The sequence below is a fragment of the Podarcis cretensis genome (assembly GCF_951804945.1).
Source record: "Podarcis cretensis genome assembly, chromosome: 13".
In the NCBI taxonomy this organism is placed as follows: Eukaryota; Metazoa; Chordata; class Lepidosauria; order Squamata; family Lacertidae; genus Podarcis; species Podarcis cretensis.
The window spans coordinates 55,326,386-55,341,051 of NC_137182.1; the positions used below are offsets into that span (position 1 = coordinate 55,326,386).

At 49.3% G+C, this 14,666-nt stretch overlaps 1 protein-coding gene and 1 long non-coding RNA gene across 2 annotated transcripts in view; one reads left to right on the plus strand and one right to left on the minus strand.

Annotated features, from left to right (window-relative positions):
- The window catches only part of ZAN (zonadhesin), a 71,174-nt gene that overhangs the window by 34,635 nt on the left and 21,873 nt on the right, over window positions 1-14,666 (plus strand). The window contains exons 19-25 of the mRNA XM_079951700.1: window positions 2,453-2,655; window positions 3,064-3,208; window positions 5,348-5,592; window positions 6,916-7,080; window positions 8,808-8,935; window positions 10,283-10,554; window positions 12,800-13,008. Coding sequence (XP_079807826.1) covers window positions 2,453-2,655; window positions 3,064-3,208; window positions 5,348-5,592; window positions 6,916-7,080; window positions 8,808-8,935; window positions 10,283-10,554; window positions 12,800-13,008 — 1,367 coding nt within the window. The remainder of the gene's footprint in view (window positions 1-2,452; window positions 2,656-3,063; window positions 3,209-5,347; window positions 5,593-6,915; window positions 7,081-8,807; window positions 8,936-10,282; window positions 10,555-12,799; window positions 13,009-14,666) is intronic.
- On the minus strand, window positions 845-4,294 carry LOC307202383. Its single transcript, XR_013832872.1, has 2 exons — window positions 4,019-4,294; window positions 845-1,184 (listed from the first exon to the last, which is right to left on the minus strand). It is a non-coding gene; the product is annotated as an uncharacterized lncRNA (long non-coding RNA).

A 14,666-nucleotide genomic window follows, 5' to 3' on the forward strand; every position in this document is an offset into this window, starting at 1 on the left:
AAAACAATTAGGGAGCAATCTCTTCACAGGAGGAGAAAGGAAAAAGAAAGAGGGGGAGGGAATCAAACTGATTCCAAGCCAAAGGCCAGGTGGAACAACTCTGTCTTACAGGCCCTGCGGAAAGAAATCAGATCCCGCAGGGCCCTGGTCTCATGAGGCAGAGCATTCCACCAGGCCGGAGCCATCACTGAAAAGGCCCTGGCTCTGGTTGAGGCTAATCTGACTTCCTTAGGGCCTGGGACCTCTAGGGTGTTGCTATATATGGACCTTAATGTCCTCCGTGGGGCATACCGGGAGAGGCGGTCCCGTAGGTACGAGGGTCCTAGGCCGTGAAGGGCTTTAAAGGTCAAAACCAGCACCTTAAATCTGACCCTGTACTCCACCGGGAGCCAATGCAGCTGGAAAAGCACTGGGTGAATATGCTCCCATGGCAGAGACCCCGTGAGGAGCCTCGCTGCAGCATTCTGCACCCGCCGGAGTTTCTGGGACAGCTTCGAGGGCAGCCCCGCGTAGAGCGAATTACAGTAGTCAAGCCATGACCACCCATAGGCTGTCTGCAAGCAGGTTCAGGAAAGCAGATCATTCATAGTTGAACTGTGGAACTCCCTGCCACAGGAGGCAAGGATTGGCCACCAACTCAGATGGCTTTAAAGGAGGAATGGACCTATTCACGGAGGAGGAAAGGGCTAACAGTGGCTACTGGCCGCAATGGCTCGGCTTCCCTCCTCCGCTGGAACCAGCCATGTTCCTGAATCCCAGTTGCTGGAAATCGCAGGAGGGGAGTGTTGCTTTCCCAAAGCAAGGAAGGATTGGACTCTGACTAACAGAATACCCACGAGGCTTGACCAGCAAGACTCTGGGAGGGGTGCATATAATAATAATTCCTCTCCACCCCTCGGCCCAGGTCGTTTTATTCACAAAAGAACTTTTTACACAGTGTTCGTAAGAACCAATCAGATTTCCTCTGAGCATTTCAAAAAACCCCACGTGGGACAAAGTTAAAGTTCAAACTACAAAGAGCTAATTTGAGCATGCATACATTCTGGGGTAAATAAAACAGGAATAGAGGAATGCATTCAGCAAAACCCCGGATGTCATAAACAGGCAGGAAAGGAAGGAAGGGTGGCAAGGAAAGAGTATTTACCATCTCCTTGTGAACTCTCTTCCTGGCCCTTAAGATCTACCTAAAGATTAACAAACCACATCAAAGTTACCTCCTATCTTTATGGCTCAGGATGCCTTATGAAGCAATTGGCCTGTGTTTCAGAATGCTTATAGGTGCCTGTCAGGTGTAGAGAAAATGAACAGTAGAAAAATGGCCAGAGATGCAGAGGCTTGTGGGATTTGATCAGAAATTATTGTCAGTGAATCAAACCCAGTCAGCGCCATGCTTTCATCGCGGACACAGTGGCTTGCTCCATATTTCATAATTCCTCAGAGCAATCCCACCTGATCACTACAGGGGAGCCCAGATTCCTGCTTGCTGGTTTCTCCCTGGGCTCTGTGTACGCGAAGGGGCCGTACACACATCTGGTTATGGGTCCCAGTTGCTGTGATCAGGTTCCCAGGCCCAGAGAATGCAGTTTTTGGCTGCCGGACTGTGGCTGCCAGACTAACAGGGGCGCCTGGTTGGCCACTGTGAGAACTGGACTAAATGGGCCCCTCTTTGGTGTGATCCTGCACGCTCTTCTCATATTCTTATGCAATGAGCTAAAATAACAGCAAATCACAAAGGCACTACAGAGCCTGCCATGCTACCGTTTTCTAAATGGTGGCACCGGTGGGATCTTGTGGATAAACCTTCCGTGTGCCCCTGTTGCTCCTTGGGACCTTATTCGTAGCTTTTATTTATTTGTTTTCGGCCATATCGCCCAAGTGCCGTGTCGGACTTTGCTCAGATCAGCAAAGCACCCTTGAAAGCCTTCAAGGGCTACTGTGCCTTTGATTAAAAGCTTATTGTTTGTAGGTTCAAACTGCTCTATTGCTTCCTGTTTGACGTGGCTGGAGTTAGTGATATGCACGGGGAACAGGAAGCAATAAAATATGCTGGAGTTGCAAAATAAATAAACGAACTCTTGTTCTCTCTTTTTTATTATTTAATAAATTTATAATTGGAAGTTTTATTTACAATATAACACAACCCCCACCCCTAGTACACAAATCCGCCCTCATTAAACGTGAACATAACATACAGTGAGCATAACACACAACAATACAAACAAGCAAATAAAATACTTCCTTTATCCTGTATCTGGCCTCCTTATCTACTTCTTATAAGCTGTTTCCTTGATGAATAATTATAAAGACTTTTCTAATTATAACTTAAATATCCACAAAGTCTCCTGCAGACATTAATCGAAACAAGTCCTGGTATGTGTTTCTCAAAGGAGGACAACATCATTGCTTTATTCAATCTTCCTTCCTTCCTTCCTTCCTTCCTCCCTCCCTCCAGCCCTGAACTGCCCTCCTGGCAGCAACTACACATCTTGTGGCCCAGCCTGCCCTGCCACCTGCACGGAGCCCCCCTCCCGGAACAGCTGCAACCTGCCCTGCGTGGAGGGCTGCGTCTGCAACGAGGGCTTCGTCCTCAGCGGAGACCAGTGTGTCCCCCTGGACCAGTGTGGCTGCACAGACGCCGGCGGCCAATACCATCCGGTGAGAAGTGCGGGGAACCAAGCGGGCAGTACCTTCTGGCGAGAGGGAGGGGGACAGAGGGGTTTGCCTCCTGCAGATGACCCAAGATTCCTGGGTTTTGTGAAAAGAGAGACCTCTTATTCCTGGCTTCTTTCATCTCATGGTGCTTCAGCGAGTGGCATAAGCAAGGCAGACAAGCGTCCCTTCTCCCCTAAATACCCATTTCTGGGTCACCACTCTGTAGGGTGCAGAACCACGAGCAGTGATCCACCTGTTCTTACCCAGGGGATCCTTCGTGTAACCTGCTCTAGGGTCCTGGAAGTGAAGGTTCTTGGGTGCTCCTCAAGGTGGGGGAGGGCGGTGGGTGGGGTTCACAGCAGGACACCTGGGTCCTTTCCTCACTGACCCTCCCCCCTCCCTGCTCCTCAGGTTGGTGAGAGCTGGATGGGGAACAGCAACTGCACCCAGCGTTGTACCTGTGCACCTCTCAACAACATCACCTGCGAGGAGTGGAGCTGCAGCCCCGTCCAGGAGTGTCAGCCCGTCGAGGGGCTCCTGGGTTGCCAAGACACCGGTAAGGCCCCCTTTTCTCTCCTGGCCTCCTTCCCAGAGCGTTGCATTCTGAAGGCAACGGAAGGATTGGACCCTGATTAAGAAAATACACACGAGGCTTGGCCAGCAAGTCTCTGGGAGGAAGTGCCAATACTAATCCTCTCCACCCCTCAGCCCAGGTCGTTTTATTCACGAAAGAACTTTTAACAATGCGCTTGTAAGAACCAATCAGATTTCCTCTGAGCATTTCAAAAAAACTACCAGGTGGGTACAAAGTTAGATCAGAGAAATTATTTTAACTACTTGGAGCATGCATACATGTTCAGGCTAAATAAAACAGGAATCAAGGAGGAATGCATTCAGCAAACCCCAGAGGTCATAAACAGTCAGGGAACAGGAAAGGAAGGACAGACAAGGAAAGATAGTATCTGTTGTTGTTTAGTCGTGTCCGCCTCTTTGTGACCCCCTGGACCAGAGCACGCCAGGCACTCCTGTCTTCCACTGCCTCCCGCAGTTTGGTCAAACTCATGCTGGTCTCTTCGAGAACACTGTCCCACCATCTCGTCCTCTGTCGTCCCCTTCTCCTTGCGCCCTCCATCTTTCCCAACATCAGGGTCTTTTCCAGTCTTCTCTTCTCATGAGGTGGCCAAAGTCTTGGAGCCTCAGCTTCAGGATCTGTCCTTCCAGTGAGCACTCAGGGCTGATTTCCTTCAGAATGGAGAGATTTGATCTTCTTGCAGTCCATGGGACTCTCAAGAGTCTCCTCCAGCACCAGAATTCAAAAGCATCCATTCTTCAGAGATCAGATAGGTGGTGATCAGATAGTATCTACCTAAAGATTAACAAAAGCTACATCCAAGTTACCTCCTACCTTTATGGCCCAGGATGCCTGGTGAAGCAACCGGTCTGTGTTTTAGAATGCTTATACGTGCCTGTCAGGCGTAGAGAAAATGAACAGTAGAGAAAACGGGGCAGAGATGCAGTGGCTTGTGGGATTTGATCAGAAATTATTGTCAATGACTCGAACCCAGTCAAGGCCATGCTTTCATTGCTGACACAATGGCTTGCTTCATTTTTCATAATTCCTCATAGCAATCCCACCTGACCACCACACGAGAACCAGCTGCGTCCGCTGGACAACGGATCCCTGCAGCAAAGTAATGTTCCACATATGCCTTTGCAAAGTATAGTCGCTGTATGCAGGTATCAGACGAAAGATACAAAAGATCTTTTTTTTTCCCCCATAATGTTTATTCAATTTTTTAAAAAGGTTACAAAAAAACACCACAATATACAAAAACAAAACATATCCAAGAAAGAAGAATAAAAATCCCAAAAAACAAAAGAACAAGTTGAACCTTAACTCCCTTTCTTAACTTATCTCCTTGACCTCCTCACACCTCCCCTCCCTGCACTCCAATCCATATAGACATTTCAGCAAATCCCTCATCTTATTTTTATCCTTATATCTTATCCCAATACACTGCAATTTTCCATTCCTTCTTTCACCAATTAACCATCCACTTCTACTTTATTTAATCTTATTTCTCGTTAAAACTTATATATCTGAACTTATATATCTGAACTTATTCTTAAAACGTTTCCCCTAGGGTCCAAAAAAAATTCCATTCCACGATTATCCCATCTCTCATTAAAAGAAAAAAAAAATTATAATATATACACTTTAAGTTCCCAATTTTCTTTAACCAGCTCCCCTCCCTGGTTTCGGCCCCTAGCAATAGTTCCATCAATCTCGAAAAACCATCAACCCGGAGATCTTAAGTCCGAGGCTCTTAAGTCTCTTTCATGCCCCCTCTGCCAGTCATTTTGGTAGTCTTTGGTGTTAAAAACCAGAACTTGGGGAGGCTCCAACCCAACGGTAATCATATTCCTTCCTGCCAGACTTCCATATTCAAAAGAAGGGCCTATAGGATATTCCAAATCGTGTTTCACAAAAGATCTTAACATATGCCTTTGCAAAATATAGTTGCTGCATGCAGGTATCAGACGAAAGAACTTAAGACAAGGATTCCTGGAATAATACCTTGTTTTGCCCTGCTGGGCTTCATCGGACGTGCATACTTTAAATAATACAGATAAACATAATAAGAGAAGGGGGCCGACGCCTTGTTTCCCTGACCCCCCTCCCTTTGTCCTCCAGGAGTGGCTGCCTGCCACGTGGCCGGCGACCCCCACTACTACACTTTCGATGGCACCATGGTCTCCTTCATGGGCACCTGCACTTACACCTTGGTGACGCTGTGCCACAGCGACCCCCGCCTCCCGGCCTTCAACATCACCGCCAAAAATGAGGAGCGGGGCCAGCCCGAAGCCTCCTACCTCCGCCTCGTGACCGTGGAGGTTGCCGGAGCCACAATCACCCTGCAGAAAAGTCGGCGGGTGCTGGTAAGGGCCCTTGCCTGAATGTGGGAGGGCAGAAGCAGAGGTCGTTTGTGAGGTGGGGGGGGGTCTGCAAGGTTGCTTTGTTTTTATGAGGGGCAGGGAGGGCTCCTGTCGAACGTCGGAAGGTTCAGGACAGGTAAAAAAGAAAGTCATTCTTCACACAGCGCGTAGCTAAACTATGGAACTCCCTGCCACAAGAGGCAGTGATGACAGCAAACCTAGATGGCTTTAAAAGGGGATTAAACAAATTATTGGGTGGTGGGGAGATGGGATATAAAGGTAAAGGATAAAGGGACCCCTGACCGTTAGGTTCAGTCGTGACCAACTCTGAGGTTGCGGCGCTCATCTCGCTTTATTGGCCGAGGGAGCCATTATCCAGCTTCTGGGTCATGTGGCCAGCATGACTAAGCCGCTTCTGGCGAACCAGAGCAGCGCACGGAAACGCCGTTTACCTTCCCGCTGGAGCGGTACCTATTTATCTACTTGCACTTTGATGTGCTTTTGAACTGCTAGGTTGGCAGGAGCAGGGACCGAGCAACGGGAGCTCACCCCGTCATTGCGGGGATTCGAACCGCCGACCTTCTGATCGGCAAGTCCTAGGCTCTGTGGTTTAACCCACAGCGCCACCCATGTCCCTGCTTTAAAAGGTGCTTTAAAAGGGGATTAAACAAATTCTTGGGACACAAGATTTACCCACCCGGGAAGAATGGCAGATGAAAGTGATGGACTATATGGAACTGGCAGAAATGACTGGCAGAATCCGAGACCAAGGAGAAGACTTGGTGGAAGAAGACTGGAAAAAATTTAAAGTTTATTTACAGAAACATTGCAAAATTAAGGAATGTTAGAAGGATGTTGGAATGAAGTAATGTGGTTTTAGCAGAAATGATATAAAGGATTAGGTAAAAATTGATTTCTTTAATTGGAGAAAGACGAGAATGTAAAACTACAGTATATTAAGATAAATTATTAGGATAAAAACAAAGCTGGAAAGGATTTGCTGAAATATCTAATTGAACTAGAATACAAAAAAGGGAGGTGTGAGGAGGTCAAGGAAATAAGCAAAGGAAAGAAAGTTATGTAAAGGTTTGAGCTGTTTTTTCTTTTTTTTTCCAACTGTTTGTATTTTTGTATTGTATTTTCTGTACCTTTTTTATTTTTTTGTTGTTTTTTCAAATTTTTCTCTCTGTAATTTTTAAAATTCGAGTAAATATTATTAAAAAAAAACAAATTATTGGGTGGTGGGGAGATGAGATATAGATGTACAGGAATGAATGAATGAATGAAGACAACCTCGTTCCACCTCGATCTCCCGTCTCACCACAGATAGATGGCCAACGTGTCCGGACCCCCGTGGAGGGCCGCATTCCTGGGGTCTCCGTCACCACCAGCGGGATCTACGTGGTCCTGGAGACCAATTTCGGGCTGGTGGTCAAGTTTGATGGAAACCATCACCTGGAGATCCAGCTGCCTGGAACTTACTTTGACAAGGTAACTGGCGACTCAGCCGCGATGGCTGCGCTCTGCTTCCGAAGGCCAGTTGCTGGAAGCCCCAGCTAGAGGGGCTGTGGGCCTGATGCAGCATCCTGTTCTTGTTACCTGCATCCCCAGTGTCAGTTTGCATTTCTTCGTCCAAAAAGTATTGATGTGATGTGTAGAGATCTATCCTGTTCTGCTTAATTCTAGAGGGTTCTGGAAGGTTTCTTCTCTGTGTGAAAGAAGGTTCTTGTTTGGGTTATATACCTTCCGAGAAGCTGAGTACAGCTGGTTTAAACTAGTTCTATTATCTGTCTGTCAAGGTCACACTGACTACAATCGTCAGGCCAGAAGGAGCCTGGGTTTCACTTTCTTTTTCTATCTCTTTTCCTTCTGGTGTGATGTCCTGTTCTGTATATACAGTGGTGCCCCGCAAGACGAAAAGAATCCGTTCCGAGATTCTCTTTGTCTAGCGGTTTTTTCGTCTTGTGAAGCAAGCCCATTGACGGCTTAGCGGATTAGCGCTATTAGCGGCTTAGCGGCTTTTAGCAGCTTTTAGCGGCTTATCAGCTTAGCGGATAAGCAGATAAGCGGCTTAGCGGCTTAGAAAAAGGGGGGGGAGGGAAAAAAACCCGCAGGAACTCGCAAGACATTTTCGTCTTGCGAAGCAAGCCCATAGGGAAATTCATTTTGCGAAGTGCCTCCAAAACGGAAAACCCTTTCGTCTAGCGGGGTTTTCGTCTTGCGAGGCGTTCGTCTTGCGGGGCACCACTGTAAGGTAAAGGTAAAGGTACCCCTGCCCGTACGGGCCAGTCTTGACAGACTCTGGGGTTGTGCGCCCATCTCACTTAAGAGGCCAGGGGCCAGCGCTGTCCGGAGACACTTCCGGGTCACGTGGCCAGCGTGACATCGCTGCTCTGGCGAGCCAGAGCCGCACACGGAAATGCCGTTTACCTTCCCGCTGGTAAGCGGTCCCTATTTATCTACTTGCACCCGGAGGTGCTTTCGAACTGCTAGGTTGGCAGGCGCTGGGACCGAGCAGCGGGAGCGCACCCCGCCGCAGGGATTCGAACCGCCGACCTTTCGATCGGCAAGCCCTAGGCGCTGAGGCTTTAACCCACAGCGCCACCTGCGTCCCTGTAGTGCTTAGTTTTAGTCTTCTTATAAGTTGTAAGTTTGAAGTTTGCTGCAACTGGATTTTTTATGGACAGCGCCAATCCTGAATGTGTTGGGATTTGTGACCATTATGCTCATTTGCCTTCAGTAGCAGTAGAGCTCTGCTGGATGAAGTACAATTGCCTCTGGCCTATTTTTGGGGAATCCTGCAATGTGTTTAAGTTTTTCCTCCATATGCAGCTGGTCACCCAGCCCACCTATCCCTTTGACCCTCTCCTCCTCCCTACCACATGCCCATTCCCCTCTGAAACCCCCTCGCCATCTTTTTTTGACCAGTTTTGCTTTGTTTATCATCCTGGGCACCTACACAAATTTTCCTCTGCGCTTTAAACTTTTCCGGTCTGTTTCCAAGCACTTTTTATTTCTGCCCACCATTTCCCCCTGTGAAAACCTGCTCCTTAAAGCTATCAGAAACCCATGGGAAACAGGGACAAACCTGCTTTTGTCTCCAAGTCTAAATGATTTCTGGATCCCACCTGCGCCCCGAGAGCCTCCCTGTTGGTTTTCCGTCTCCCTGACTATTTAATGCATCCTGCACAAAGGCCATTACCCCTTCTTGTCCCCAGGTGTGTGGGATGTGCGGCAGCTTCAACAACCAGAGCGGAGATGACCTCCTGATGCCGAACGGGCACTTGGCCACCAATGCCAGTCAGTTTGGAAACAGCTGGAAGGCACCGGGAGACGCTGACCCAGGGTGAGGAGGCAGGGGCGTGCGATGGCGCGGCCTAGAGCACTCTGGCCAGGGAGGGCGGGGACCTCATAGCTGTCAACTTACAGATTTGAAAATAAGGGACCAGCAGCCTTGAAAATAAGGGATCAGCAGCCAAAATAAGGGATTTTCAGAGCACAGCTATGATCAACTTCTGGAGCCCCTCCGAGCCAAAGGCAGAAAGCCCAGCCAGCAGCCAAACGAAGCCTCAAGTGGTGGTTCCCACAGCGCAGCAACCCGGCAAAGGGGATGCAGCAAGGAAAACCACCGTCCCCTCTCCGCTGGGAAGCGCTGAGCAAAGGCGAGTCCCCAGGCAACGCGGCCGATTTGATTGGCACAAGGCATGCAAGCTCCACCCCCCCAGTCGTTCTCAGACTCCTTATTGGGTGAGCAACGCAGCCGAGCAACACAGTTGGAGCCTCCCTCCTCCCTGGCCGGCAGGGAGGGAGGGAGGGAGACGAGCTGCTTCCTTTGAAATCCGGGAAATTTAAGAGACATCATCAATAAGGGACAGCAGCAGGACACGGCGCTCGGATAAGGGACTGTCCCGCCAAATAAGGGACGGTTGACAGCTATGCACGGGGTATAAATAAAATTTATTATTATTATTATTATTATTATTATTATTATTATTATTATTAACTCCCTTGGGCTGCCTTTGAGGGCCCGTGTGCACAGCAAGGGTTTTGAGGAGGTTGCCGCGGGCGGCAGTCACAAAATGCCACTGTGGCGGTGGCGAAACACAAAATGGCTGCCACAAGGGCGACCAAGGGCCTGATGAAGAAGGGTGGAACATTATCATCTATGTTGTGTGATTAATGACGGGCGAGTTAAGCAGTGGCGTAGTGTGGGGGGTGCAGGGGGGGGGCCGGCCGCACCGGGCGCAACATCTGGGGGTTAGGGTTAGGGGGCGCAAATCCACGGGTTAGGGGGCGCAAATTACTTGCCTTGCCCCGGGTGCTGACAACCCACGCTACGCCACTGGAGTTAAGTTCTTCCCAGACCAGTTCTTTCCCCCTCCCATCAGTCAGAGGGTCAAACTAGGACCTGGGAGGGACCAGGGTTCGAATCTCCACTCAGACACTACGAAGCTCCCTGGATGACTCTCAGCCTTACCTCCCTTGCAGGGTCGTTGTGAGAATAAAATGGGGGTGGGGAGAACTATGTACGCCACCTTAAGCTCATTGAGGGAGCATAGGTGGGGTACAATTTTTTAAAGTTGTGATTCCTGCATTGCTGGGGAGGGGTTGGTCTAGATGACCCTTGGGTTCCGTGGTTCTGTTACATGTAAAATGAACAAACAACACCTTCGCTCCCTCCTTCGGCCCCCAGCTGCCAGCCAGACAACCGCGAGGACCTGGAGCCCCCCTGCACAGCCCAGGAGATGGAGCGCCTTCGCGGCCAGTGCCGTGAGATTCTGGGGCCCAAGTACCAGCCCTGCCACGGCACCATCGACCCCCAGCCCTTCTTCCAGAACTGCCTGTACGACATGTGCGAGTACCAGGGCATGGCCTCCGTGCTCTGCGACAACATCCAATCCTACGTGGAGGCCTGCAAGAGCCAAGGCGTGGACAGCATCTCTTGGAGGAACAGCACCTTCTGCCGTGAGTCAAAGGCCCCCCAAAGTAGCTCACACTGAGTGTCAGGAGTTCAGCCTACACTTGAGTAGGACCCCTGGCAGAGACACATGCCCAACTGGCATGTTCCTTCCCTCCTGGTCAATCAATCGGGAGCTTCAAAAGCCTTCTTCAGCCCGAACATCACAGCGACCGATGCCAACCGACACCGGCACACTTAGGGATCCGCAGAGTTTGCACAGTTCTTGCATGACAGACCTCAGCAACTCAGCATTTTGGCTAGGGAAAGGGAAAGGGACCCCTGACCGTTAGGTCCAGTCGTGGCCGACTCTGGGGTTGCGGCGCTCATCTCGCTTTATTGGCCGAGGGAGCCGGCGTACAGCTTCCGGGTCATGTGGCCAGCAGGACTAAGCCGCTTCTGGCAAACCAGAGCAGCGCACGGAAACGCCGTTCACCTTCCCGCCGGAGCGGTACCTATTTATCTACTTGCACTTTGACGTGCTTTCAAACTGCTAGGTGGGCAGGAGCAGGGACCGAGCGACGGGAGCTCACCCCGTCACGGGGATTTGAACCGCCGACTTCTGATCGGCAAGTCCTAGGCTCAGTGATTTAACCCACAGCGCCACCCTAGCATTTTGGCTAATCTACTTTATTTACATACAAACACACAGAGCACTGCAACATGGCTCCCTCTCTCTCTGGCAGCATCAGACAGCAAAGAGAAAAAGGACATTAGTCCCACTTCACGGAACACAGGAACACAAACATCCTGTCTCTTGGAGTCAAAACATATACCGTCATGTAACAGACAACAATCCCATGACTGCAATCATGGAGCAGGAATTCTAACAGTGAGGAGGCCTCGCTCGAGAGGCTTGCAAGCTCAGGGCTGTTTGATGAGCTGCTAAAGGGGTTCCTCATGGAGAAGCCTTGCTGCAAAGCTGGAAGCAATTGTAGAAGCAGAACATTGTAGAAGCAATTGTAGAAGCAATTGTAGAAGCAGGAATCTTTTAATTAAAGAGGCAGGGGATCTTTTTTGCTGTACGGGATCAACTTTCAATTACCATATTTTTGGCTCTATAAGACGCACCAGACCACAAGACACACCTAGTTTTTGGAGGAGGAAAACAAGAAAAAAAATATTCTGAATCTCAGAAGCCAGAACAGCAAGAGGGATCGCTGTGCAGTGAAAGCAGCGATCGCTCTTGCTGTTCTGGCTTCTGGAATAGCTGCGCAGCCTGCATTCGCTCCATAAGACACACACACATTTCCCCTTACTTTTTAGGAGGGAAAAAGTGAGCCTTATAGAGCAAAAAATATGGTACTATTTGTAAGATCCAGGGCATTGGTGGATGGCATAGTACTACTAAAGGTCACGGCCCCATAGAACATTTAAAGCACTATTAAAACACTTTTGACAGTCATGGGAAATCCAAGAAAATGTAGAAATATTTGGGGGCTGAAGGATACTGTGTCTGGTACCCCTGAGATCACTGGATGAAAAAATATTTTCAATTGTAACTCAATCAATCAATCAAATTGTTGAGGGCGCTGGGAATTGTAGCTCGGTGTGGTCAGCGCCCCTGATAAAATACAGTTCCCAGGGGTGTTTTTGGAGGAAGGGGTATACATTCAACCAATAAATCAATAAAAACTTTTTTTTGTTGAGGGTGCTAGGAATTGTAGCTCGGTGAGCTCAGCGCAGTTCCCAGGGTTCTTTGGGAGGAAATCCGCAGTATAAGAGCGCTCTCAACGTAAGGAGCAGGTGCCATAGCAAACCCTTGCTTTTTTATGCTCCCAGCTGATTGCGGGGGAAAGCGACCTATTAGCACCTAAAAGAGCCATGCTGATATGTTCTTCCTTTGTTGCTGTACAGTGGTGCCCCGCAAGACGAACGCCTCGCAAGACGGAAAACCCGCTAGACGAAAGGGTTTTCCGTTTTGGAGGCGCTTCGCAAAACGAATTTCCCTGTGGGCTTGCTTCGCAAGACGAAAATGTCTTGCAAGTTCCTGCGGGGGTTTTTCCCTTCCCCCCCTTTTCCTAAGCCCTAAGCCGCTTATCAGCTGATCCGCTAAAAGCCGCTAAACCGCTAATAGCGCTAATCCGCTAAGCTGTCAATGGGCTTGCTTCGCAAGACAAAAAAACCGCTATACGAAGAGCCTCACAGAACGGATTAATTTCGTCTTGCGAGGCACCACTGTACGTAGAAAATACCTCTATTCCTAAAAGCCGCCGTCTCCTCTTCCCTACCTCCCCCTTCCTCCCCCTGCAGCCCTGCCCTGCCCGGCTCACAGCCACTACACCGAGTGCTCCTCTCCCTGCCCGGCCACCTGCTCCAACCTCTACACCCCAGCCAGCTGCCAGCGCCCCACGACCTGCGTGGAGGGGTGTGCTTGCGACCGGGGCTACGTGCTGAGCGACGACAGCTGCGTCTTGATGCGGGACTGCGGGTGCCTGAGCACCCAGAACGAGTACTACAACGTAAGTGGAAGGGGACTCCCAGCGTGGTCGCAGCAGCCGGCCGGCAGCCGTAGAATTGTAAGAGTCACAACGCAGGAAACTTTTGCCCAGTGTGAGACTCGAACACAGGACCCTCAGATTAAGAGTCTGGGGCTGATGGGAATAGTAGTGCGGAACATGGGGCTTGGTTGCCGTCGGGCTGATGCTCCTAAGAGAAGCCAGATGAAGAAGCCCAGATAACGAAGAAGCTGCCACTCTCACAATAGCTTCTGCAAATCATTTATTAAACGTGATGGTTTGAGGTCAAGCCTCCGTTGGGCGATGGGAGAAACATGACCTGCTGAAATATACTCTGAGTCGAGAGTGGATTTCATGCTCTTTACTCAGCTCATAGTGGTGAGGAGGAATGGAAGTTCCCCCAGAATGTCTGCTTTATATACATCATTTACACAATGGGCCGCACGTTATTGGCTAATTCCAGGATTCTCCTGTCGGCCAATCAGGTTGCGGATTCACTTCCACCTGGAGCTGGATTGGGTGGCTCCTGTGGACCAATCAGACTGCTGCATTCTGCACACTATTGTTCTGGGACCAATCAGACTGCTGCATTCTGAATCCTATTGTTCTAGGGCCAATCAGGCTGCTGCATTCTGAATCCTATTGTTCTAGGACCAATCAGACTGCTGCATTCTGGACACTATTGTTCTGGGACCAATCAGACTGCTGCATTCTGGGTCCTGTTGCTCTAGGACCAATCAGACTGCTGCATTCTGAATCCTATTGTTCTAGGACCAATCAGACTGCTGCATTCTGAATCCTATTGTACTAGGGCCAATCAGGCTGCTGCATTCTGGATCCTATTGTTCTAGGACCAATCAGACTGCTGCATTCTGAATCCTATTGTTCTAGGTCCAGTCAGACTGCTGCATTCTGAATCCTATTGTTCTAGGGCCAATCAGGCTGCTGCATTCTGAATCCTATTGTTCTAGGACCAATCAGACTGCTGCATTCTGGGTCCTGTTGTTCTAGGACCAATCAGACTGCTGCATTCTGAATCCTATTGTTCTAGGACCAATCAGACTGCTGCATTCTGAATCCTATTGTTCTAGGACCAATCAGACTGCTGCATTCTGGATCCTATTGTTCTAGGACCAATCAGACTGCTGCATTCTGGATCCTATTGTTCTAGGACCAATCAGACTGCTGCATTCTGGATCCTATTGTTCTAGGACCAATCAGACTGCTGCATTCTGAATCCTATTGTTCTAGGACCAATCAGACTGCTGCATTCTGAATCCTATTGTTCTAGGACCAATCAGACTGCTGCATTCTGAATCCTATTGTTCTAGGACCAATCAGACTGCTGCATTCTGGGTCCTGTTGTTCTAGGACCAATCACACTGCTGCATTCTGAATCCTATTGTTCTAGGACCAATCAGACTGCTGCATTCTGAATCCTATTGTTCTAGGACCAATCAGACTGCTGCATTTTGGATCCTATTGTTCTAGGACCAATCAGACTGCTGCATTCTGGGTCCTGTTGTTCTAGGACCAATCAGACTGCTGCATTCTGAATCCTATTGTTCTAGGACCAATCAGAGTGCTGCATTCTGAATCCTATTGTTCTAGGACCAATCAGACTGCTGCATTCTGGGTCCTGTTGTTCTAGGACCAATCAG